Genomic DNA, 24,362 nt, shown 5'->3' on the forward strand with positions numbered 1-24,362 from the left:
ATCAATGATCCTCTATATGAATGATCTACACTGTAAAGGGATTAAATTACCGTTACACCCTACAATGTATTTATTCCTTAAAACACTTGACCCCGTATAAATGATATTCAGCTTATGTGAAATGAGTACTCCACCATTTATGTTCATTTGGTCAAGCTCGAAGGAGATCATCCTTTGCTTACTATTCGCCAGATAGAAGCTATAGATTCCATGTTTATGATAGCGCTCCCACTCAATTGCACTACCGTGTTCCCAAAAAGTACGTATCACCCTGACCAAAAGGTAGGCTTAACTAACAATTCAAGGAACACGAATAGCCTTTCAAGATTGAGCCTAATCATAACAGGATTAAGATCATTTGATCTAGGATCAACTAGGCGATATTGACTTGAATAGATTTTACGGTAAGTTTAATTAAATCTAAGTCAAAGTTCAATATCGGTCCCTTCCGATGCATACTCCATGCATCCAACCTGAGCTTTACTTTAACCAATGCTCTGGAAAGAACATAGCACTTCTCCAAATGCAAGTAAACTCTGTTGTAGATTATCATATCAATAAAACCCTATGTCTGATAAATCTAGGAAACTTTATTCACATAGTCATGTTTACTTTCCAATGTGTTGACGGCACAATAAACAGGATCAAGTATGTGAAAAGGGTTTCAGATGAATTTATACATTATGTACATATAATCATGAAATAAATCATGTGAACCATGCAACATTAAATGTTATTTCTGATCTATATTAATAAGTAAATCTGATTATATTGAAATGAGTTTTATTTAGGGCATAAAACCCAACAGAGATGTAGTCGAGACATGGTGCCTATGATCCCACAAGATACATGCCAATTGTCGAGTTGGAGAATCGCCGTCTCAGGCGCCGCCTGGAGGAGGCAAACTAACAAAATGCTGAGTTGGAACGGAAGGCAGCCGCAGCCAGGGCGACACAGGAGAACAATGCACAAAATCAACCTAATCCTGGAGTGAGGAGACCACGAGCAGACCTCGTGGCTCACGAACTAGGAGGCAAGAAACGGCTCTGGAGAATCCTAAAAACGCTCAGGAAGAACAACCTTGGGAAACTGAGGGTGTCCCTGAGAATGAACAACCAAATGATCAACCAGAGCCTTCTCACAGAAATGAGAACATAAGGCGACCAAAAACCAGGGAATAGGAAATCCCTCGTGAGAACGAGCGAAATGATCCTAGTCGGGACTCAACCTGGGACACGTGGGTCACCAACCTGATAAGGAGATACTATAACGAGGAGTTTGTTAAGTCTTAACTAACTTAACAACTTAGCACTTGCAATCACCGACTTTAGGATCTATGTCCTGAACCTATAAATACCACCAACACTTATCTTTTTCAGGGGGTATGATTCACATATGAGTTTTTTGAGAGGTGATTTTGAAGAGAGGAAGATTGAGAAGAAGAGAGAGAGAAAGGTATAGAGAAAATAGAAATATTGGGTTTGGGTGTTGTATGAAGAATATTCTATAGATGAAGAAGATTCTTCGGTAAGAGTGTGAGAGATGAACACTTTGAGAGAATCTAATAGAGAATTGCTCTCGACTATATTGTATTTTGTTCTTGCTCAATCAATCAAGAAGATTTTTGGTGGTGTTCCATAAATAGAGTAGAGCCATAGACATCGATCTATAGAACTTGAACCAGTATATATCTTGGTGTTGATTTTATTGTTTTATTGCTTTTATCCTTTTTGATTTTAGATACTCTGTTCATCCCTATTTTATCTCTATTTCGTGTTTATGGATTGTTATTCCTGCCTTTGCTAATTTTTTGTTGATTAAGTTTTAGTGATTTGATTCTGCACATTAGTTGTAATTTTTTCTCATCTTATTATATGGAAATGTTGGAACCAAACTTTAAAATAAAAAGTGTAGAAGGATTTTGATTTCGACTACCATCTCAGAGTAGCATCAACTCCACTCTATGTAATTAAAGCTCTTTTCCAGCTTGGAAACTCTAGGTAAATGACCTTATTAGTGTTGGGGGACCACTCTAACTCATCTGCATTGTGGAAATTAGAAACTCTAGGTACATTTTATTCTTGCTCTTGTTTCAAGAAAAGGCTTAGTATCACCTCATATTTAATTAGTCTAAAAGAGAAAGAGGAAGCAGAAGAAGAAGAATCAGCCACTTGATAAAGAGCTTTTTTATTTGACATTATCTTTCATGACTTTGGCCCCATTTTCATACTTTACTTGCCCGGCCAAGTATGAATGCATGTGATACCTTGCTTCTATGACTCCCACCTTTTCATTTTCTGATATCTTATAAATGGAACAGACTTTTGGCAGGATATTTGGTCATTAAATTTGACTTCTGATCTTCTTGGTGCCCTTCGCATTGAAAGGAAAAGATTTCCTGCTTGTTCTTGCCAGTCAACCAGGTACATTTTCATTTTTCTAAAATTCTAGTACAAGTTAGTCTCTCCTATCCTATGATCCAACTTTACAAACCTCGGAGGTTAAAATTCATGCATAACACTAGTACTAGTGTCTCTAAATATTCCATTATTATATGCATGCGTGGACTATACTTCAGTTTTACTATTTTGGCTATGAATTACTATACATCTGAAATGATAATGTTCAAAGTGGTAATGTTTTTATTTTCTTTTTTCTTCTAGCTAGGACTCATCTTATGGTCAAAACAATTATATGAATTAGAGATAGAAACTCAGTTGGATGAAAGCGAACTTGCCTTGTAAGTCCTAATCATATTCTCTTCTACTATGCATTCCACTCATTACACTGATACAACATACTCTATATGTTACTTTAGTGACACTTCTTTCACAAATAAATATATTGTGACACTCTTAACTCTTTGACACTTGTAAAAACAGTTTTTAAGGTTCGATTCTATAATTAATGATAACTGTGTTGAATGAGTGAAAAATATAAGTTAATACATGATTTGTCAAAAAAATGGAAAGCGTATAAATTATAATAGCACTACCTTAATTTATTATGTAGGAAACCAATAAGTTGACGAAGAATAAGATTTAAATTGTGTAATATTCCTCACTTTTGTTTGTGCTAGTATAGTTTTCTATAATCTTTTTCAAAAAAAAAAGTATAGTTCTAGAATCAATGTGACATTGTAGGTACAATACATTCAAATGCAGGTTGCCAAATTATATTAGGGATTTGTATTGAAATTTGTATATATAATAGTGAGGATGAAGTAATATTAAATAATTTGTAAGAATTTAAAGTTTGTACCTAAGTAAAAATAGTGCTTTGAACAACATTATAACCTTTGACATTGTACAAAGTGTAGGACTTTTCAGAGTGTCTGAACTTAAGTGGCATTTAGTTGGGAGGAATGAAAATATAGGAATGGTAATAGAAATAGAAATAGGAATGCGAATAGGAATAAGAATGAAATGGAATAAAATTTAAAATGTAGAAAAAGTTGATAATAAAATTATTAAATTTTTTCTCATGTTACATTGGAATTTTCTTTCCTTTCATTTTAAAATGTAATAGTCATTCTACCAAAATAGTAGAAAGGACATTTTATTGGAATGACATTCCAATACTTTAAAATCCTGCCAAACAAAAGAATAGAATGACAATTGTTTCCTTTCTATTCCATTCTGTCTCATTATTACCTTCAACCAAACGCCACCTTAGGAACTAAAATCTTGCATATATTAAAAGAGCTAATAACTGCTACTATTCATGAAAAGGTCAATCAAAACGATTAGTCTAATGAGATTGCACCTTTAGTTCTTTTCCTGCACTTATATATATTAATAAAATTCTACAGATATTTAGAGGGGTGTTCATCCAATCCAATCCGTACTATTTTGCTCCTAGTGCATTCGATCCGCATTAAGTGTGGATTTCATTTTTTGAATCCAATCCGCACAATAGCTAAAATCCAATCCAATTTAATCCACAAAAGTACGGATTAGATCGGTTATTTTAGATTGGTTACTTTTTAATATTAGATTATTTATTATTTATGAAAAAATATATTTTTTTACATAACTAGCAACAAAATAAAATAAATTATAGTTATTTTATGTTTTCAACAACACATCAAAACAAATAAAATAGTAAATAATAAAAGAAAAAAAAAATTGTATGTATAAAGAAATATATAATTTTATTTTAAATTGTAAATAAAAATTATATATAAGAATAAAATATACATTTAATTTATTAAGTTTTGAAATATAATTATATTATATGTATTATGCTTTTAAATTACTATTTTCTTTACATTAATGTTATTTGTATATATAATTTTTTTTTTATTTTTTTTTAAATATGTGTGGATTGGATTGGATCGGTTACTTTTACATGTCAATCAACATCTAATATTTTAAATTTTTCTTTGAAGAATTTTGAATTTTTCAATCCAATTTAATCCGCACAAGTGCGGATATCCGCACTTTGTGGATTGGATTGGATTGAATTGAATCGTGCAAATTGAATTATATCGGCTATTTTATGAACTCCTCTAAAAGCCCAATAACTATTACTATTTATGAAAAGGTTAACCAAAACGATTCATTTAATGAGATTGCAGTTTTTATTTTTTTCATGCACTTATATATATTTGAATAAGATATTAAAAAAATTATTCAACAATAAGAAATTTATTATCACACTTCCTATAGTACCGCATCTCATCCTTTCACATTTTATCAATATTTTCTTCTTTTCTACTTTTTATTTATTTATAAATCTACGTTGTTGAAGAAATCAACATATTAACTTAATTTTTTTTTTTTTTTTTTTTTTTTTATGTATTTTGCAATTTAAGAATGAGAAACTATAATAAATTTCTTTAAATAAAAATAATCTTATCTTGAAGATCAAAGTAAATTTATAAATAATTAAAAAAAATTGACTACCAAACTTATAGTAGAAACAAAATTACTTATTACTAAAAAACAATATTTAAATACAATGGAAGCAATCTTAGTCACATATTTTTCAAAGATAAGAACATCAACAATGGAAGCAATCTTTAGTGTTACTTAAGCAGGCCCGGCCCTGGGCATAGGCGGGCTAGGCCTGTGCCTAGGGCCCACCCAGCTCAGGGGCCCAAATTTTTTTTTTCTTCTTTTAAAATTATATATTTTTTTTTACCAATTTTGAAAAATACCACATTTTTTTCTAACATAAGGGCCCAAATTTTTTTTTTCCCTATGGCCCACTTTGTTTTAGAGCCGACCCTGTACTTAAGTGGACTTATTGTTAGCTCTTACCCAATTAATTTTTTTTTTTCTTTTTATAAAAAGAAAAGAAAAAAGCAGAGCATCGTTGCTATACAACGACTCAACTACTACGTTAACTTTACAAATCTCTCTACCTCTCTCCTCCACCTCCACCTCCACCTCGGACGAGTAATTCCTCATACAACTCACATTAAACTTGCTCTAATGTAGGAATGATCATTTATGTTTAGCTATAATTTCTTTATTTTAATCACAAATTAATTGTGACCAAAAGTTTTTTTCACTTAAATATGCATATTTTTACCATGACAAAAAAATGCATATTTTTAATTAATATTTATAACTTAAAATTCAAATACAATAAAAAAATTATTGCTAGACTTTTACTCCCTCCCTCATCTCTTTCATATATTTATTTTTTTTTTGCTTAATTTTTTAAATTTACATTGTTAAAGATGAGCTCATTAGTTCTTTTTTTTTTTTTAAAAAATGTATTTAGTAATTTAATAATTAGAGACCATAAGTAAATTTCTTTAAATAACATTATTTTATTTCTAAAAAAAAGTAAATTTATAAATAATTATAATATATATTAGCATACATATGCATATTTTATCATTTAAAAAATACATATTTTTAATTAATATTTGTAGCTTTCTCCCATAATATATCATACTATTATTATTTATATCTCATGTGTCTTTAATTTAATAATTATTTTAAATTACAGTAATAAATTTTAAAATAATTAATACAATTATATATATTAATTTAATATGTAATTTTAATTTATCTTTATTAATTATGTTTTTTTAATATCAAGAATCTTTCCTATATATTAATATATGCTTATGTGAGTTTATGTAATATTTATTGAAATAATATTAATATATTTTAAATTAATTGATACTTAAAATTTTTTAAATAAAAAAAAAAATCCGAATAGGATTATACATATGATGGTAAGCATTATCCTTTTAATGGTTGCTATTTAGTAAATCTTTTGTATATATTTTATTTAGAAAAACTTTGTATTCTACTATATTTACTTTTGATTGAAAGAACTTTTTATTATTATATCAAATTTTTATGTATGTGCAATTTTTTATTTCATTTTAAAGTTTAGTATCAAATGTATTATTATTTAATTTTTTGAACAAATCAAATGTATTACTTTATTAAAATAATTCTTTATTTTTGTGTCATTTTCTAACTATATGTATTTTTTTTCTTTTATTTCAATGTCTTCTAATACATATTGTATTAAAATTATATGTTCGATATATGTACAGGGCCGGCCCAAGTATTAGGCAGCTTGGGCCATTGCACAAGACCCCCATTTTTTTAAGGCCCAATTTTTTTTTTCTAAAAAAAGACCTATTTTTTTTTTTGATTATATGTACATAAATAAAAAAAAATTATAATTAAAAATTTATGAACAAATCTTAAAAAAAAAGCTAGTAATAGAATTGTAGTTTTTATGTACACGGTTTTTTTTTTCTTAAAAAAAAAGTCCAATTTTAAAATTTTGCACAAAACCCCCAAAATACTTAGGCTGACCCTGTATATATGTATAACATAAGATACTATTAATAATAATTGTAATAATTATCTAAGAATTTCATCATTAAACATATTTATGATACAAATTATTCATATTCATAATTTACTTTCAACTAACTTTATGATTGTTGTGATAGATCATCAGCCCTTAACAATCGAGATTAGGTGTTCAAAGAGCAGAACACATGAACAACAATAGCAGCAAGAATGCTATTTCAATAAACTACCAAAAACAATGACCAAAACCAGCAAGAACAAGTTGAATGAACTATGTTGTTTTATTGATAAAATGGAGAAATTACATTGAGAGAGAGAGAGAATGGAAACTGTACAAGGCTAATTCTTTACAAAGAATTGAATTCTAACTATTTATACAATTCGAATTAGAGACAAAAAACAAAAAACTAACTTGTAACTACCTAAGACAGTTAATAGAAATAACTGTCAACTAATTCTAACAAATTGTGTCAAATTTTGGCATGAGATAGCTCACTGTACAATGAATCTTCCTTGATCTGTTTCATGATAACATATAAATCAACAACGAGTTGAAAAACACTAGATAGCTTGATAGGAAAAATTAGTAACATCATGTTATATGAAGTAGATCAAGACCGTGTTTAAAACCGTCGCCTATAAGGGTTCATTAAAAAAATCGTATTTTATTAAAAAACGTCGCTTATTTTGTTTACTACGATTTTAAACCGTTGAGAATACTAAATTTTTCCCGACAGTTTTAAATAGTTGCTTAATTTTCTTAGCGACGGTCCCAAAAAAAAAAAAAATCGTTTTTAGGACCGTCGCGAATTCTAATATTTATAGTAGTGTAATCACATCAAACAAAATTAACAATTAATAATTGAAAGTTTAAAGATTAGGGATAATTTTTATTGGAATAATAATAGTAATTAAAATTAATTAAAATAATAGAAAAAATAATAAAAAACATAAAACAATTGTACAGAGCCACCTTATTTTTGTGGTTTTTTTCTTAAACCAAACCACATATACGTTTTTTTTAGTTTATCAAACCGCTCTGCAAAATCTTCAAACTACAAAAATTACACTACAAAAATATAATGTTGTGTAGTGTGATTTAAGCAATTTATACTATCATCATTATCAAATATTATAATAAAATTTAAAAATCAGTATAATAAATTTTTAACAATACAAAAAAAAAATTATTAAAATTTAATCATATTATATATATTTATTATCAAGTCATTATATAAAAAGTACTCTAAAAAATTATGTAATATACACATATATTACATATATTTGTTCATATAAAAAAAAACAAAATGAAAAAATTGTAAAAATTGATAACTTTGTAATAAATAGTGCGGTGCAGTTTAAATTGTAATTATTAAATTTAAAATCACAAACCGCACCATACCGTACGGTTTGACAAAATTATAAATCATAACCACACTGCAAAGGATTTTAAATTGTATTTTTTTTTTGCAGTGCGTGCGGTGTGTGCGACTAGATGAAAATCCCTATCACCTACCCTATCAACACAATATATAGATATAGTTATAGATAGTAGTTAAATGAGCATTGCTATTCCGCACCTTAAATGCCTAACACCGTACTGATGTGGCGTGTTTTGAATGGTTGGTAGTTTTCTGTATTATTTATTAATTAAAAATATGTAAGATTCAATATTAAATTCCACCAATAACATTATGTCACATTTTGTGGTATTTGGCACCTTAAAGTGTTACTTAGTATTTTTTTAATTAAATAAGAAAAAAAGAAGATAAGCCATATTAGAGCAATTATAGAGAGCCATCTCACCTACCCTTACAACACAATCTATATATCTATATAAAACTAAATCTAAGAGTTGTGATGAGGCATTTTACATTTTTTTCTAATCAATTTTTCTAATTTTGTGAGTGGTTATCTTTTGCTCAAAGATTAAATATATATCACTCTCAATTCTTCAATATACAAAAGTTCATTGAAAAACTATTTATAGGTGCTTAATATAAATTAAGCTTTTATTTTTTTCATATTGATTTGTCCTAATATTAATTTTTAATCTATGGGTAATTGATTACTATCTTATCCAATTAGTTATATTTTATTTAGTTTTCCTTATATATTTATTTGAATTTGTATAGTGAGTTGTTTTCAAAAATTAATTTTAAATTTAAATTTTTTAACAATTTAATAGTAATTATTTTTAATAATTATAAATAAGTTATTTCATTATTGTTTTTATTTTTAATTATTAATTAACGTATAAGTTTTTGTAATTATTATTTTTATATTAAATATATTATAAATTAATTTTAGAAAATTAATTTTTATTATTTATATAAATAAAAATTTATATGTACTTTAAGGGAAAAAATAATAATATTTTTCTAAAGTTTTAGTGGTTCAAAAGTTAAATATTTATATTTTTTTTTTGTAATTTATTTGTAAATATCTATATATATTTAAAGGAGAAGTATGAGGCAGTGATGTGGCGGTCTAAAATCTTTCCAAAGCTATTTTTCCTTTTTCTCCTTAATTCTCTCAATTTTTTAATATATTTTTAGAGCACAAATTTACAAATTAATATTTTACTATTATTTTAATAAATTTTCTATAAAAATATCTATCTTAAATAAATTATTTTTTAAAAATTATACAATAATAAATATAAACTAAATTTATATATTAAGTTAAATAATTATTCAATTATTTATATATATATATATTCATAACTATATATATGTGTGAAGTTTTTTTTTACTTTGCAGAATATAGGAAAAATAATTTTTTTTATAGAAAGAATTTACTGTGAATCAAACATTATGAATTGAACAACAAAACAAACAGGTGTGAGATTATGTAAAAGAAGAAAAAGGTGTGAGATTATGAATTAAATTTTTTTCATAATGTATTATTTTTATATCCCGATCATATATAGTTGATGTCATCATTGTAGTTCCTATTGATGTTCTCAAATTTTTAAACTTAACACTCAATCTAACGTTTTGTTAGTTGATCAATAAAGTGCTACATGTAAATATAGTATTGGTCAAACTAATAATTCTTTTAGAAAAATAATTTTAAGAAACAAAAATTAATTAAAATAAAATCATATTATTCAAAAAAGAAAAAATATTATATACACATCAAATGAAATAAAAATTAATTTTTCCATCTTCTTCCAGGCATATTATATCTTTACAGATTAACAATAATTTTTTTGGTAAGAAGATTAACAATAAACTTTGATTCTCGATTCAAATGCTATTTTTCAATTCTATTTTCATATATTCAAAATTCTCATTCCATAAACTTTCTACTAATATTTTTCAATCAATGAAATGAAAAGGCAAACTTTAATTCTCGTATGAAAAATTAAACTCTCAATCCTAATAATCAATATAAACGACATCAAATTTTAAGTTCTAAAAATCTATAAAAATAATAATAAATAAAAATAGATATCATAAACACAAACTCAAACATTAGAACCCCAGTAAAATACTAAAACTCAAACTTTAAAAACACACACAATAAAATTAGAACCCAGAACTTAACACACACATCAGAATAAAAATTTAACCATAAATGAGGATTTATGCTACTATTTTTCGAATATCGATATTTATTAGCAATAAATTTAATATTTTAAGTATTTATATTATAAATTTTTTAATAGCAAAGTTAAAATTTTAATATAATTTTATTAAGTAATTATTATTAATCAAAATACATAATTTATTTTTTATATATAATTTGAGATATTTTATATATCTGTCGCGAAGCGCGAGATGTTTACTAGTTTATCTAATAATGAATAGAAAATTCAATATATATGTCCACTATATATACATACTATTTCAATACTTTTTTTAATATATATACATAAGTATTACTTTTTTTAAATATTGTTTACACAAAATTTTATATTTATATATGTCTATTTAAATTTATGGCTATTTTAGTTATTATAATTTAAAGAAAACTATGTTTATAATAAATCTACAATAAAAAAGTGTAAGATTGTTAAGAAAATTTTAATTCTAACAAATATTTTTATATCATTTAAATTTATAAATTTTATATTATATAGTAAAAGAATAATATATGCTTATAGGGTAAAAAAAAAAGATTACTTGGTTTGTAATAAATATTAAGCTCATTTGTATTTGTGCTAATTATAAAATATATAAATTCATCACTGATACTATATTGCAAAAATTATAATTAACTAAGTATAAATATATTTATTTCTATTATTACAAATGGTAAATATCATTACAAAAGTTATTAATTTACTACTTCATTTTCTTAAATGATAATTATTTTTTTTATAAATTAGAAGGAGGATTTAAATTGTTTCTTTCAATTAAAAATAGAATCTAAATAGTATTTTTTTTTTAAAAAAAAACTACATCACCAGTCACAAGCATAATTTATTAAATTTAGAAACTATTATTTTTTTATAAAAACACATGCAATTTTTTTGTTCTACCATTTTTAATATATATTTTTTTTTTTATGAAATTGCTATCATTCTATTTTAAAATAGCAAATTATGTTTCTAATTTCAATACTACGACTTTGTTTATAATATACACAACAAAATATTATATTTTAAATTATATCACTAAATAAGTACAATATATATATATTTATGAAAATATTATAAAATTTGGGTAACACTACGTAAAGCGCGGCTTAATTCTCTAGTTATATAGATATATCAAAATAGATAAACAAGTTCTTTCCATTTCAGAGGTTGAGACTAAATGTATGTTAGGTCTAAATGGGTGTTAGTATAGTATTGGTATAAGTGAAGGGGTTGATAATGCAAATTATCTTTATTTATTTAGATCATACATAGTACCTAGTACAGAAGAATTCTACAGTTAGTATTCTTATGACCGAAAAGTATAAACAATCTTGTCTTGACAGATTTCAGGTCTTCAAGACAAATTTAGCACATACAAACTAACATGTATGTCTTATTGTTCTTAATTGATTACTAGACCCTTCTTATCTTATGTCTCTCCTCTTTCTTGAACTTCAACTAGGGTAGACCACAACTTTTTAATTAGAGCAAAATGATCCGTTTTCTCATGTATAAATAAATGTCTTTCTTTTTTGTTCAGAAAAAAAAATATCTCTCTTCTGAATAATGTTGCAAAGAATAAGAAAAAGGTGGTAGAAGATTATAATGTTACATAGGAAAGGGGATTATCATTTATTCAAGGAATTATTTTTGTTAATGATCAATTTTAGAATAAGAAATATTTAAATAAATGGGAAAATTATGTCAAAAAATTTAAATTTAAATTTAAATATCTTTAGAAGGAGGTGGAGAAAGGGAAAAAAAAATAAAGAGGTGGCTAAACTCATGTAGATCATTTTTCCCTTACTCATTAGTCACATTAAAACGTCCCTCACTTGAATTAATATACATGTATCCCTCTTTAATATGGATCTATAAACTGACTTTTTTATTAACTGTTTAACATTCTTATGTAGGAACTAGGAATATCTTTATTGGAACTTTGCATTGGATTGTTCTTTATAATCAAGATGTTCAGGTGGGCACAACCTATCATAAAGTATTACAAGTACCACAAAGAACTTGAAGAAAGCATGAGAAATCTCAAGACCATTTTAGAAGGTTTATATATAAAAAAAGATGATATAGAACAAAGATTACACACTAAGCAGATCTCTGAACACGAACAAGAAGCTAAGGAATGGTTAAAAGAAGTTGAAAATGTCACAAATGAAATTCATTCCATTGAGCAAAAACTTGGAGCAAAGAAACAATATCTCTCGCGTGTATGTCTTGGAAAACTTGTTGATGAAAAAACTACAAAAGTAAAGGAACTTCTCCATAGAGGAAGTCTCTATGAATCCCTTGAGAAGTTTTTCAAGTACATCATTCTTGGAGGCGGTGTCTCAGCTGGTTATGCAGCAAGAGAATTCGCCAGAGAAGGACTTAAAAGAGGTGATTTGGCAATCATTTCTAAAGAGCCAGTGGCCCCTTATGAGCGTCCTGCCCTTAGCAAGGGTTACTTGTCTCCAGAAAGTCCCTCGAGGCTTCCTGTTTTTCATGTTTGTGTGGGAAGTGGAGGGCAGAGATTGCTTCCTGAATGGTATAGAGAAAATGGGATCTCATTGCTCCTTAACACACAAGTAGTCAATGCAGATTTGTCTATGAAAGCTCTCACCACATCAACAGGGAGAATCTTCAAGTATGAGACCTTAATCATTGCTACTGGTTCAACAGCAGTGAACTTAACAGATTTTGGTGTAGAAGGAGCTGATGCAAAAAATATCTTCTACTTGAGAGATATTGGTGATGCTGAAAAGCTTGTAGAAGGTATTAGATCAAAAAGAAAGGGAAAAGCAGTCATTGTTGGAGGGGGATACATTGGTCTTGAAGTTGGAGCAGCCTTGAGAATCAACAACTTAGATGTCACCATGGTTTATCGCGAAGCATGGTGTATGAGTAGGCTTTTCACATTAGAAATAGCAGCTTTCTATGAGAGTTACTATACCAACAAAGGAATTAAACTCGTAAAGGGTACTTCAGCAATTGGCTTCAATTTAAAGTCAAGAAGTGGAGAGGTCAAAGGAGTGAGATTGAAGGATGGTAAGGTTTTGCAGGCTGATATTGTTGTAGTTGGCATTGGTGGAAGGCCTCTTACTTCATTGTTCAAAGGACAGATTGAAGAAGACAAAGGAGGTATTAAGACAGATGAGTTTTTCAGAACAAGCTTTTCGGATGTGTATGCTATTGGAGATGTAGCTACTTTCCCCATGAAAATATACAACGAGATGAGGAGAGTTCAGCATGTTGACCATGCTAGAAAGTCAGCTGAGCAAGCTGTGAAAGCCATCAAAGCTGGTGAACGTGGGGTATACATTGAAGAGTATGACTACCTTCCTTTGTTCTATTCAAGGGTTTTTGATCTATCATGGAAGTTTTATGGAGATAATATTGGCGAAACTGTGATTTTTGGGGACCCTGATCCTTTGTCTAAAAAGCCCAAGTTTGGATCCTACTGGATTCAAAGTGGCAAAGTTAAGGGAGCGTTCTTGGAGGGGGGGACTAATGAAGAAAATGAAGCTATTGCCAAAATTACAAGGCTCCAACCTACAATAGTGGATTTAGAAGAACTAGCAAAGGAAGGTCTCTCCTATGCCTTAAAATTATCTATAGTTCAAAACTCAATTCTATAGATTATTAGAGTGGATTTAGTGTCTATGAAATTAGTGGCTTCAGCTTCCTTACCTTGTTCTTTGTTTCTTTTCAAAGTGTTGTGTGTGTGTTTTTCTTATTATGAGCTTGGGAATCAGTTCATACAATTTTATCTATTTGACAATAATTTGTGCTTGCGGTTCTATGTGTATCTTTTTTTTTTTAGTATTTTTCTTTTGTATGAGAAATGGAAGCTTTGTCCAACAATTTCTTGAAAAAAAGAAAATATTAGCTATTTTCATTTTAGTGGACTTATATTTTTAATTTTGTATGTAATTTTCAATTTTGTAAGCAACAGGGTCGGTCCTAAAATTTAGTGGGCCTTAAAAAAATATTTTGGGCCCTTAGTTAGAACTAAATGTTGTATTTTTTTAAAATAAGTTAAAAAAAATATATAATTTTAAAAGGGAGATTTTTTTGGGGCTCCTAGGCTAAGTAGGCCCTAGGCACAGGCCTAACCCACCTATACCAAGGGACGGGCCTCGTAAGCAAAATTCATAAATACCAGTCTTTGATATTAAGAACCAAAGTTTTAACATTTTAATGTATTACACTTAGAAATAAGGACTTTTTTTCTATTATAATAAAACAAAGGAAAAAAATTACAATAATACATTGGGCCGACTATTATAACAATTATACAACCCACATAAATAAAATTATAAGAATACTTTTTACACATAATTTCAAGCCGCACAACACATGAACCACGCTTCTCATCCTCGAAGCCACCGTGTGATCAAACGAGGGTGACAACAGCAAATCAACCCATTCGATTGATGATTCACCATTAATTCCAGCAACGTGACCTGAGAAGAAGAAGAAATTAATTAGAAAATCAATCATTGCTGATTGGTAAGAAAAAATATGCATATAAACTGGTTTGAACACAAATTCAACCATCAATTACGATTCAAATTCTACAAAACTAATCCTCCATTCACATTATAGATTCAAAAAAATGTAGGCCTGAACTAACAATTTTTGGAGTTCTCGACTAATTCAAAATAGATATAATTTATAATACATGTATCAATACATTAGATAATATCATAATTGTTGCATTGCAGTTGTTTTTTTAGATTTTCAATCTTGTAATTATTCAATACTAATCATGACAATGATAAGAAATTCACATTCATCTAGCGCTACAGATCTAGAAATATTGATTTAAATTTTTGTTTCTTTAAATTTTCATTACAGTTGGCTTTCTGTTTTATTCACACACTGATAATTGAAGGCAACGCTCTCCTAAAATACAATATATAACATGGTCAGTATTTTTTATTTTTTTCATCGACTTTATTTAACGTTGGTTTATAGTATTCTAACATTTATTTATCCACCAAATTTTTTTTGACATACAACTAATTGTTAATCAGTGTGTTATTCTAATTTTTATCCACATGACGTGGCATGTCCATGTAGACAAGACCGAGGCCACATGGAATATAGTATGTCAATAGGTGAGCAAAGTCACCATGCATAACACATCAATTGATAAGGATTTCGAATTCTTAGGCAAGATCAAGTTGCAAGAAAATGGCCAGCCATGAGGGTCTGGCCGGACCACACCCTGACCGGCCAAGGATAACTATGTGTCGGCCAGCCCCAAATAGAAGGTAGGTCATCCAACATATATAAAGAGCATCACCGGAAGCCTGATTGAGTGGTGGGGTCCACATCCATCCTCCTAGATGGGTCACGACTCAGTTTCAGCTATGAAACGGCTCCAAGAACCCACAAAAGTTGGGATTCAACCCCAAACTATCTACCTATCTTTTTGGAAAATTAATTAGTTATTTTTGTAACTTAAATATATGATAAAAGGCTGATGTTCCCTAGTTTTAAGGGATATTTACTTACTTGAATATAGATCTTTTGTAAAGCTCTAGAGCACTCTCACACGCCATTACCCAAGCCTTAGACACTTAGTCTATTTTCTCATCTCACTTGCTCAGTATCTGTCATACATAAGTTCTCACCATTAATTGGAACATTCAAAAAGAACAAAAGATAGAAATTATATGGTAAATGTAACGTCCCCGCTTCAAGCTTCCATTGGGTCTTTACACCCACAAAATAATGGCTCTTATACATGAGTATGTCACTATGGCTGCTTCATGGACTGACGAGTGTTTCAAGCATGCTTTGTCCTCACTAGCACGCTTCCTAAGAAAACTTCCCAGGAGATCACCCATCCTGAAATTACCCCAAGCTAAGCAGGCTTAACCGTGGAGTTCTTTCGTGATGGGCTACCGAAAAACAAGATGCAGCTTCTTGATATAGGTAGTACCAATCAATCTATTTAAGCTTTCTTCAACTGTGTAGTCCCATACCTACACAGTCTCAGAATCATCCCACTTGACCTTCCCCAGGCGATGTGGGATTACACAACTTACCCGATATTTTCCCTTACGGATCACGAGACTACTAACTGTCATAATCACCCCTCTTACGGGGTCCGACGTCCTTGTAGACCACACTTCCGCCTGGGTCAAGGCTCTGATAGCATTTGAAACGTCCCCGCTTCAAGCCTCCATTGGGCCCTTACACCTACAGACTAATGGCTCTTATACACGAGTACGCCACTCTGGCTGCTTCATGGACTAACGACTAACCCTACAGACCAACATAAGTGTTTCTAGTGTGCTTTGTCCTCACTTGCACGCTTCCTAAGAAAATTTCCTAAGAGGTCACCCATCCTTAAATTTTCCAAGGCTAAGCACACTTAACCGTGGAGTTCTTTCGTGATGGGCTACCAAAAAACAAGATGCACCTTGTCGATATAGGTAGTACCAATCAATCCATTTAAGCCCTCTTCAACTGTGTAGTCCCATAACTACACAGTCTCAGAATCATCCCACTTGACCTTCCCCAGGCGATGTGGGATTACACAGCTTACCCGGTATTTTCCCTTTCAGATCACGAGACTACTGACTGTCATAATCACCCCCTTACGGGGTCCGACGTCCTTGTCGACCACACTTCCGGCTGGGTCAAGGCTCTGATACCATTTGAAACATCCCCACTTCAAGCCTCTATTGGGCCCTTACACCTACAGACTAATGGCTCTTATACACGAGTACGCCATTCTGGCTGCTTCATGGACTAACGACTAACCCTACAGACCAACATGAGTGTTTCTAGCCTGCTTTGTCCATACTTGCATGCTTCCTAAGAAAACTTCCTAGGAGGTCACCCATCCTGAAATTTTCCCAGGCCAAGCACGCTTAACCGTGGAGTTCTTTCGTGATGGGCTACCAAAAAACAAGATGCACCTTGTCGATATAGGTGTTGGGTTTTATGCCCTAAATAAAACTCATTTCATATAATCAGATTTACTTATTAATAAAGATCAGAAATAACATTTTATGTTGCATGGTTCACATGATTTATTTCATGATTATATATGTATATAATGTATGAATTCTTTTTAAGTCCAGAACATATGAGTTTGTTAAAGATTATAGTGTTGTCAGCACAGTGGAATATAATCTTTATTATATGTTCAAAAGTTGATTCCCTGATTTGTCAGAACACTGGATTTAGACTGACATGGTATAATCAGCGATAGGCATTCTTACACCTTGGAAAAGTGTTATGTCCTTTCCAGGACATTGGCAAAGTTTACCAGTATCGGATGTATGGAGTATACATCGGAAGGGACCGATATTGAACTTTTATTAGATATGTTAAAACTTACCGTAATATCTATTCAATTCAATATCAACTGTTGATCCTAGATCACATGATCGAAATCCTGATATGGTTAGGCTCAATTTCAAGAGTGTTACTCGTGTTCTTTGATTTGTTCGTTAAGCCCAGTTTTGTATCAGGGTAATACGTACATTTTGGGAACACGGTAATACAATTGAGTGGGGGAGCGCTAACATAAATATGGAATCTATAACTTCTATTTGGCAAATAGAAGTAAAGGATGATTTCCTTCGAGCTTAACCAAACGAAGATAAATGGTGGAGATCTCATTTCACTTAGGTGAAATATCATTTATACAGGGTTAAGTGTTTTAAGGATAAAATACATTGTAGGGTGTTACGGTAATTTAATCCCTGTACAGTGTAAATCATCTATATAGAGGATCATTGATCACATTAGGGTTATAACAATGGATAACTAATGACGTGTCTATATCGTGGAACATATAGAGCGTTTCTATATGACTGAGAGTGCAATTCCAAGTTCTAAGTGTGGATTCAATGAGGAATTAATAAGTTAGGGAATTTACTTGGTAAATTCGGTTCGACTTATTGGAAGCTCGGTTATATAGACCCATGGTCCCCATACTAGTTGAGGCCATACTGCTTGTAAGACTCAGTTAATTGATTTTAATTAATCAATTAAAATTCTAAAAGTTAGACTATGTCTACTTTATGAATTTTCACTAAGCAAGGGCGAAATTGTAAAGAAAAGAGATTTTAGGTTTATTTATTGATTAACAGACTTTATATGTCTAAATTAATAAATATATTAAATGGCAATATTATTTGATAATTATTTCCAAGTTATTAAATAATTAGAATTGGCATTTAAAAGGTTAAATTGGAAAATTGGCATTTTTGAGAAAATGGGAATGGAAAATAACAAAATGGGAAAGTTGCAAAGTGAGGCCCAATACCCTTTGTATGACCGGCCCTATGCATAGGAAATTCCATTTGTAGTTTCCATTATTTTAATGCCATACAATTCTAACATAAACCTAGAGGGTTTTCTATAAATAGAAAGTGTTGGCTTGAGGAAACTGAGACACACATCTTTGATCACTTTGTTTCTCTCAGAAAAAGCCTCTCACGCCACCTTCTCTCTCTCTTTTCTTCTTTGTAATTTCGAAACTTTGAGTGAATGAGTAGTGCCCACACACATCAAGTGGTATCTCAATCATAGTATGGAATACTATGGAATTTCTGCATCAAAGAAGGAGAAAAGAAGATCCAGGTTCAGATCTTGGTGATGCTCTGCTACAGAAAGGAATCAAGGGCTAGAGATCTGAACGGAAGGAGTCATATTATTCCGCTGCACCCACTGTAAGGTTTTCTAACTTTATATGTGTTTATTTTCATTGTTTTAGAATTCATATTAGGTTGTTAATCCAATATACTTGTTAGTAAATCTAGATCCTGGTAAAAATAATTTCCAACAACTTGCACCAGAGCCATGGTAATGATTTACTTTCATGTAATATGAATTAAAACGATGATTGCATGTTTCTGTGTTGATTTGGATGGTTTCATGTTGGTTTATGTGTTGCTTGATGAATGTTGATGTTGTACAGTTTCGTTTTCCATGAAAAATATTTTTTCAATTTTTGAAAATATTTTATTTGGATTCCTTGTGAAAAATTAAGCAATTTTTTTTTTTTTACGGAACTAGATTTCGATAAAAATTGAGAAAGATATGAATTTTGAAAAATCGGGATTGAAGGCTGTCAAGGGTGGTGCTCATGCGCACCAGACCCTCGGATCAGCCTCCCCATCCGCGCGCGTCCCTCGGTCCATCACCCTGCAGCTGACCGAGTTTTCTCGGTCAGGCACCCTGCAGGCGCCGAGCTTCCTCGGCGTGAGCACCCCATCCGCGCGCGTGACAGGCTGCTAGCAGCCTCTCCTGGGCTGCAGATGCAGCCTACTGGGCTGCTTTCCCAAATTGCGAATTTTTGGGATTTTTTCCCAAAAATCCATTTTTTTTTCATGGGATTGTTTCCCAAAATTCATTTTTCAATTTTTAATATTTCTAAATTGAAATGTTTCCAATTTTAAATATTTTCAATTTGAAATTTTTCCAATTTTAAATATTTCTATTTTTGGATTGTTTCCAATTTTTAAATATTTCCTATTGTGGTCAGATTTAAAAATTTGTTAAGTTCTTTAATATTTATTTATTATTTAATTATAAGATTAGATATTTTGATATTTAAGATATTTTAAATTAAAAGATAACTTTGTCTTTTTATTTAAAATATTATATTAAAATTATCTTATATGACAAATTAAATAATTAATAAATTTGAAATTAACATAGATATTTTTATAGATATACTTACCATAATGTTTTTCAAATTCAAAAAAAAATTGTTATTTTGTTAAATATTTAATTATTTATAAATTATAAGTTTAAAAATGATATTTTTTCTATATATATCATTTTTTCCTTATTAGAAATTTATAAATCATATCTTAAATATTTAAATAACATAGATATTTTTGTAGAGATTTGAATATTGCTTAATTTGAGATATTTTGACATATAATTATGGTAATTATTATTCATTTATTATTTTATTCCTAAAATAATAATTATCTAACCAAATCTATTTTAGAATTGGTTTATTTTATTAAATTATAAGATCTGAAAGTGATATTGGAGATTCTTTCCTTTCAAATCATTGATCTTATTAGATATTTAATTTGATTCAAATAAACCTAGATATTTTAAAATTAGTTTCCTTTATTTGGTTAGTTTAAGAATAATAATTTAATTATATTAATATCTTGATTCACATCTGTTACATGGACAATGTTTGTTTATTTATATTGTTTATTCAAAACTTTTTAACAAACCTATTATTTATCTGATCTAAATTGCTATGATTAACTTATTGACAGATCATGATCCAATGATCTGATTTTAATCATAGTTCAATTGACGATAGATCTTATAAATAATTTGTAACAGGTAAATTTTATACTTCTTTCATCTGTGTAAACCTAGTAACATGATAGGGTCCATCCAAATCATTTGACCTGTGTGAGCCTATATGTTTGCTTTTGGGCTTAGATACATATAGGAAGCCCATTTAAGTTTTTACTAAGTAAATGGACTAGGTTGCTAAAATAAATTTTGACATAAGGAAATTTATTTAGGTCCAATTAGATTTGGGCTTATTCACTGAATAACAATTGTTTATTTTAAGGTTAAATTCCTCTCTTTTGGGCCTTGTGTGAGAGTTGGGGGTCATAGAAGTGGGTACGACATACTGAACCCAGCTCCCCCTCACATGAACTACCCCAATTGTGAAGGCCCATTTGTCTTATTTAAATAATTGTATTAGGTTAATTATATTAGTCTAACCTAATTAAAATTGAATTAGCAACATAATTAACTTTTAAAATATATGAAATTTATTTTTCATTGTAATATTTTAAAGTTAATTTTAGAAAAACACTTAGTCAATGATATATTCTAGATAGTTATTTCTAGTACTAGTTATTATTTCTAATATTAAATAGGAAAATATCATAGATTGTGAAATTAATTGTTTCCTAATTAATTTTGGTACAATCTAAGTTTAGTATATTTTCCTAGTATTAAACTAGAATTAATAATTAAGTTTCCTCTTTACTTAATTATTTGTTTCTTGAATTTAATACATTTAATTAAATTGAAAATTCAATATCTAAGTTGATTTTCATCATGATACTTTAATATTGTTATTTTCATGTTATTTAATTAAAGTTGAAAATTATTTTAAGTTTGGAATTTTATTTCAGAATAACTTAAGTTTGAATAATTTTCAAAATATATTTTATTTTATTTTATTAATCATTTCCCAAAATTTCGAAATTGCATCACCTTGATGCAGAAATTTCGAATTTTATTTGAAAAATAGATTAAAGTTGAAAATTATTTATTTAATTTTGGACCAACTTAAATCATTGATTTTTTCATTTAATGATTAATTAAAATAAATGAACTAAAATATATTATAATTAGAAATTGGATTAATTAGTCCGTGAAAGTCTAGATAGATATTATCTGTTTTGCTTGAAGTATTTTTCTAGTGAAATTTAATTAAATAGAAAATTAATATTTAAGTTGATTTTTTAATCATGATACTTAAATATTTGAAATTTTTCTTAGATATTTAATTAAATAGGGAAATTATATTTTTTGTTGAAAATTAATTTTTATTAATTTTGGGCCAACATAAAATTAGAGTAATTTTCCAGGATTTATTTTATTTTATTTTAAAGCATTTTCGAAATGCAATATATATTTATAGAAAATTTAAATTTGAGTTGTAAATTAATTTAAATTAATTTTGAAACAACTTAAATTGAATAATTTTCTAAATATTTATGGAAATTATTACTAAGATGGAAATAATTCACGTTATTTTCGTATCCATCTAAGTATAATTTATAAATATTAAATTAAAATTTATATTTGGAATTTTTCATTCTAAATTGGAAATTTTAATTAAATAAATATATATTTAAAATAAATGGATTAAAATAAATACTAGAAGAAAATACGACCCTTCATTAAATAATGAGCTTTATTATTATAAGGATATTCGATCTCCATTGTTGGTTTTACATAGCTATTGTTTTAGTGAGTAATCCTCCCTAATGGAGGAACGTTCATTAGCAAGTTAGCACCGTTTAATCTCGAAAGATAAGTAATCTTGTAAGTTTTTTTTATATAGTTTATGATCACCCTAATGGTGGCGACTATATAAGACTTGCAAGAATATGAAACAATGGTGGAAGCTCATAAGATAGAATAGCCTTGACTCTCGCCTAAACGGGACAACGCGGATTCACATCTTGATCGAATAAAAGGTTGCTAGAATGTTTGACATTTTAGATGAGCTGACAACTCTATTCAATGAATGATAGCTTTGACTCTCGCCTAAACGGGACACTGATATCAGTTTGTTAAAAACCTTGGAAATTATTTAGGATTGTATGTTTTAGTATTTTTACTTGTCATTCCTACTTGCTATGTGCTTCATAATTTCTGAATTGTGTATGAATTTGTATTGAACCATGTTATTTTCTGTTATTAAATCGTAGTTTAATTTCGAATCTTCATTGTTGGTCTAACTTGGTTTGTTTTTCTAATGAGATAAATCCTTAATGGATTTTCACCATTAGACTAACAGAATAGTGTTAGATCTCGAAAGATAAATATTGTATATGCAACATCTAGCTGTTCATCAATTGATGACACCTTAGACTAGTGTTTTACAATATGAAACAAGAAGATTGTATAAATAAGATTACTTTGACTCTCGCTAATCGGAGCATCGTTGGATTCTTATTTAAAACGAAATTATCCTAATTCCTTTTAGCTTATTCATTTCGAATCAGCTTAATGACATATCATTGGATGAATGGTCTATAAATCATGTAAAGTCTTATTTTCTCTTAAGAAATTAGATGACGCATATGATTATATTCCCGGAATTCTATCCCTAAATGATATAAATCCTCAATCTTAGATATCTCCTACTTGTATAGGCAAATCATAGAGTTAGATTAGTAGTGGTGGTCCAAGAAAGAATTACTAATTATACAGTTACACTTTCACAAGTATTTCATAACCATTTTCTTTCAATGGATTCAAACTGTATGAGTTTAGTATTCTGTGACCAGAATCCACTTGCACTATTCTAAGAACTCTTTGATGTAACTTAAGTCATCAAAAGATTCAACAACATATTTTATAAATCTATGGCATTTGTATCTTGTTCATAGTGGTTTTGACAAGATCATTCTCTGCAAAGAGTTAATATGCCTATATCCACTGAAAGTAATTTCATCTCATTCGCAGATGGATGTACATTCAGGGGTGGATATGAGTTTTCGTTGTATTCTTAAAACGATCACTCTAGATTTTACCTTATGCAAAAGAAATTTGAAATGTTTGAAAAATTTCATGAATTTCTAGCAATGGTGAAGGTAAGTGGTTAAAGATCTTGCGAACTGATAGGGGTGGAGAAAAAGGTAGTAGATATGCAGTTCAAAGATCATTAATTTGATTTTGAATTATATCCAAACTTACCTCCCCAGAAATTCGAGTTGCATATTGATGATTAGTTACTAGTCATTGCCTAAATCCTTATATGGAAATAAAATTTCAGAATGATGCAATGGTTGTATACTTAATGTAAATCATTACTAGATTCATGGATGACCTAATCGAAATCTCAAGAAAAGCTAGAACTGCTAACCCTGGTTTGCATGTTGGTTAGCTATTCTAAGTGATTAGGGGTGGAGCATTTTTCTTTCCAATGGAAATCTATAGAAGCTTCACAACTTCTTAGATATAAATTTTATTTATCTAAGGAAAAGTCTCAACTATTCCAGAAAAGATAAAGCCATGAAAGAATTTCTTAAGTCAACAGTGAGAGGTCTCAGATATGCTTTTGTATGCCTTAGACCAGACACCTGCTGTTGAGTGGGAGTAATGAGTAAGTATCAGATTAATCCAGGAGAGGAACATTGGAAGACAATCAAGTAAATCTTAAGATTAAGAAGAGGAACTATATGTTAGTCAATAAGGGTGTTTGTTTAAAACTCTTAGAC

The 24,362-nt window shown here is 29.2% G+C and overlaps 1 protein-coding gene across 2 annotated transcripts; it reads left to right on the top strand.

Annotated features, from left to right (window-relative positions):
- Positions 1-868: 868 nt before the first annotated feature.
- LOC115724575 (monodehydroascorbate reductase 1, peroxisomal) lies at positions 869-14,241 on the top strand. Of its 2 annotated transcripts, XM_030653890.2 has the most exons (3): positions 869-2,423; positions 2,664-2,740; positions 12,300-14,241. In XM_030653890.2, exon 3 carries the CDS (start codon positions 12,354-12,356, stop codon positions 14,013-14,015), a length of 1,662 nt encoding a protein of 553 aa, XP_030509750.1. In that variant the 5' UTR covers positions 869-2,423; positions 2,664-2,740; positions 12,300-12,353; the 3' UTR covers positions 14,016-14,241. The 2 variants fall into 2 exon arrangements, with proteins under 2 accessions (XP_030509750.1, XP_030509752.1); XM_030653892.2 differs by lacking the exon at positions 2,664-2,740.
- The last annotated feature ends 10,121 nt before the right edge of the window (positions 14,242-24,362 follow it).

This window comes from Cannabis sativa, chromosome 6 (assembly GCF_029168945.1).
Source record: "Cannabis sativa cultivar Pink pepper isolate KNU-18-1 chromosome 6, ASM2916894v1, whole genome shotgun sequence".
In the NCBI taxonomy this organism is placed as follows: Eukaryota; Viridiplantae; Streptophyta; class Magnoliopsida; order Rosales; family Cannabaceae; genus Cannabis; species Cannabis sativa.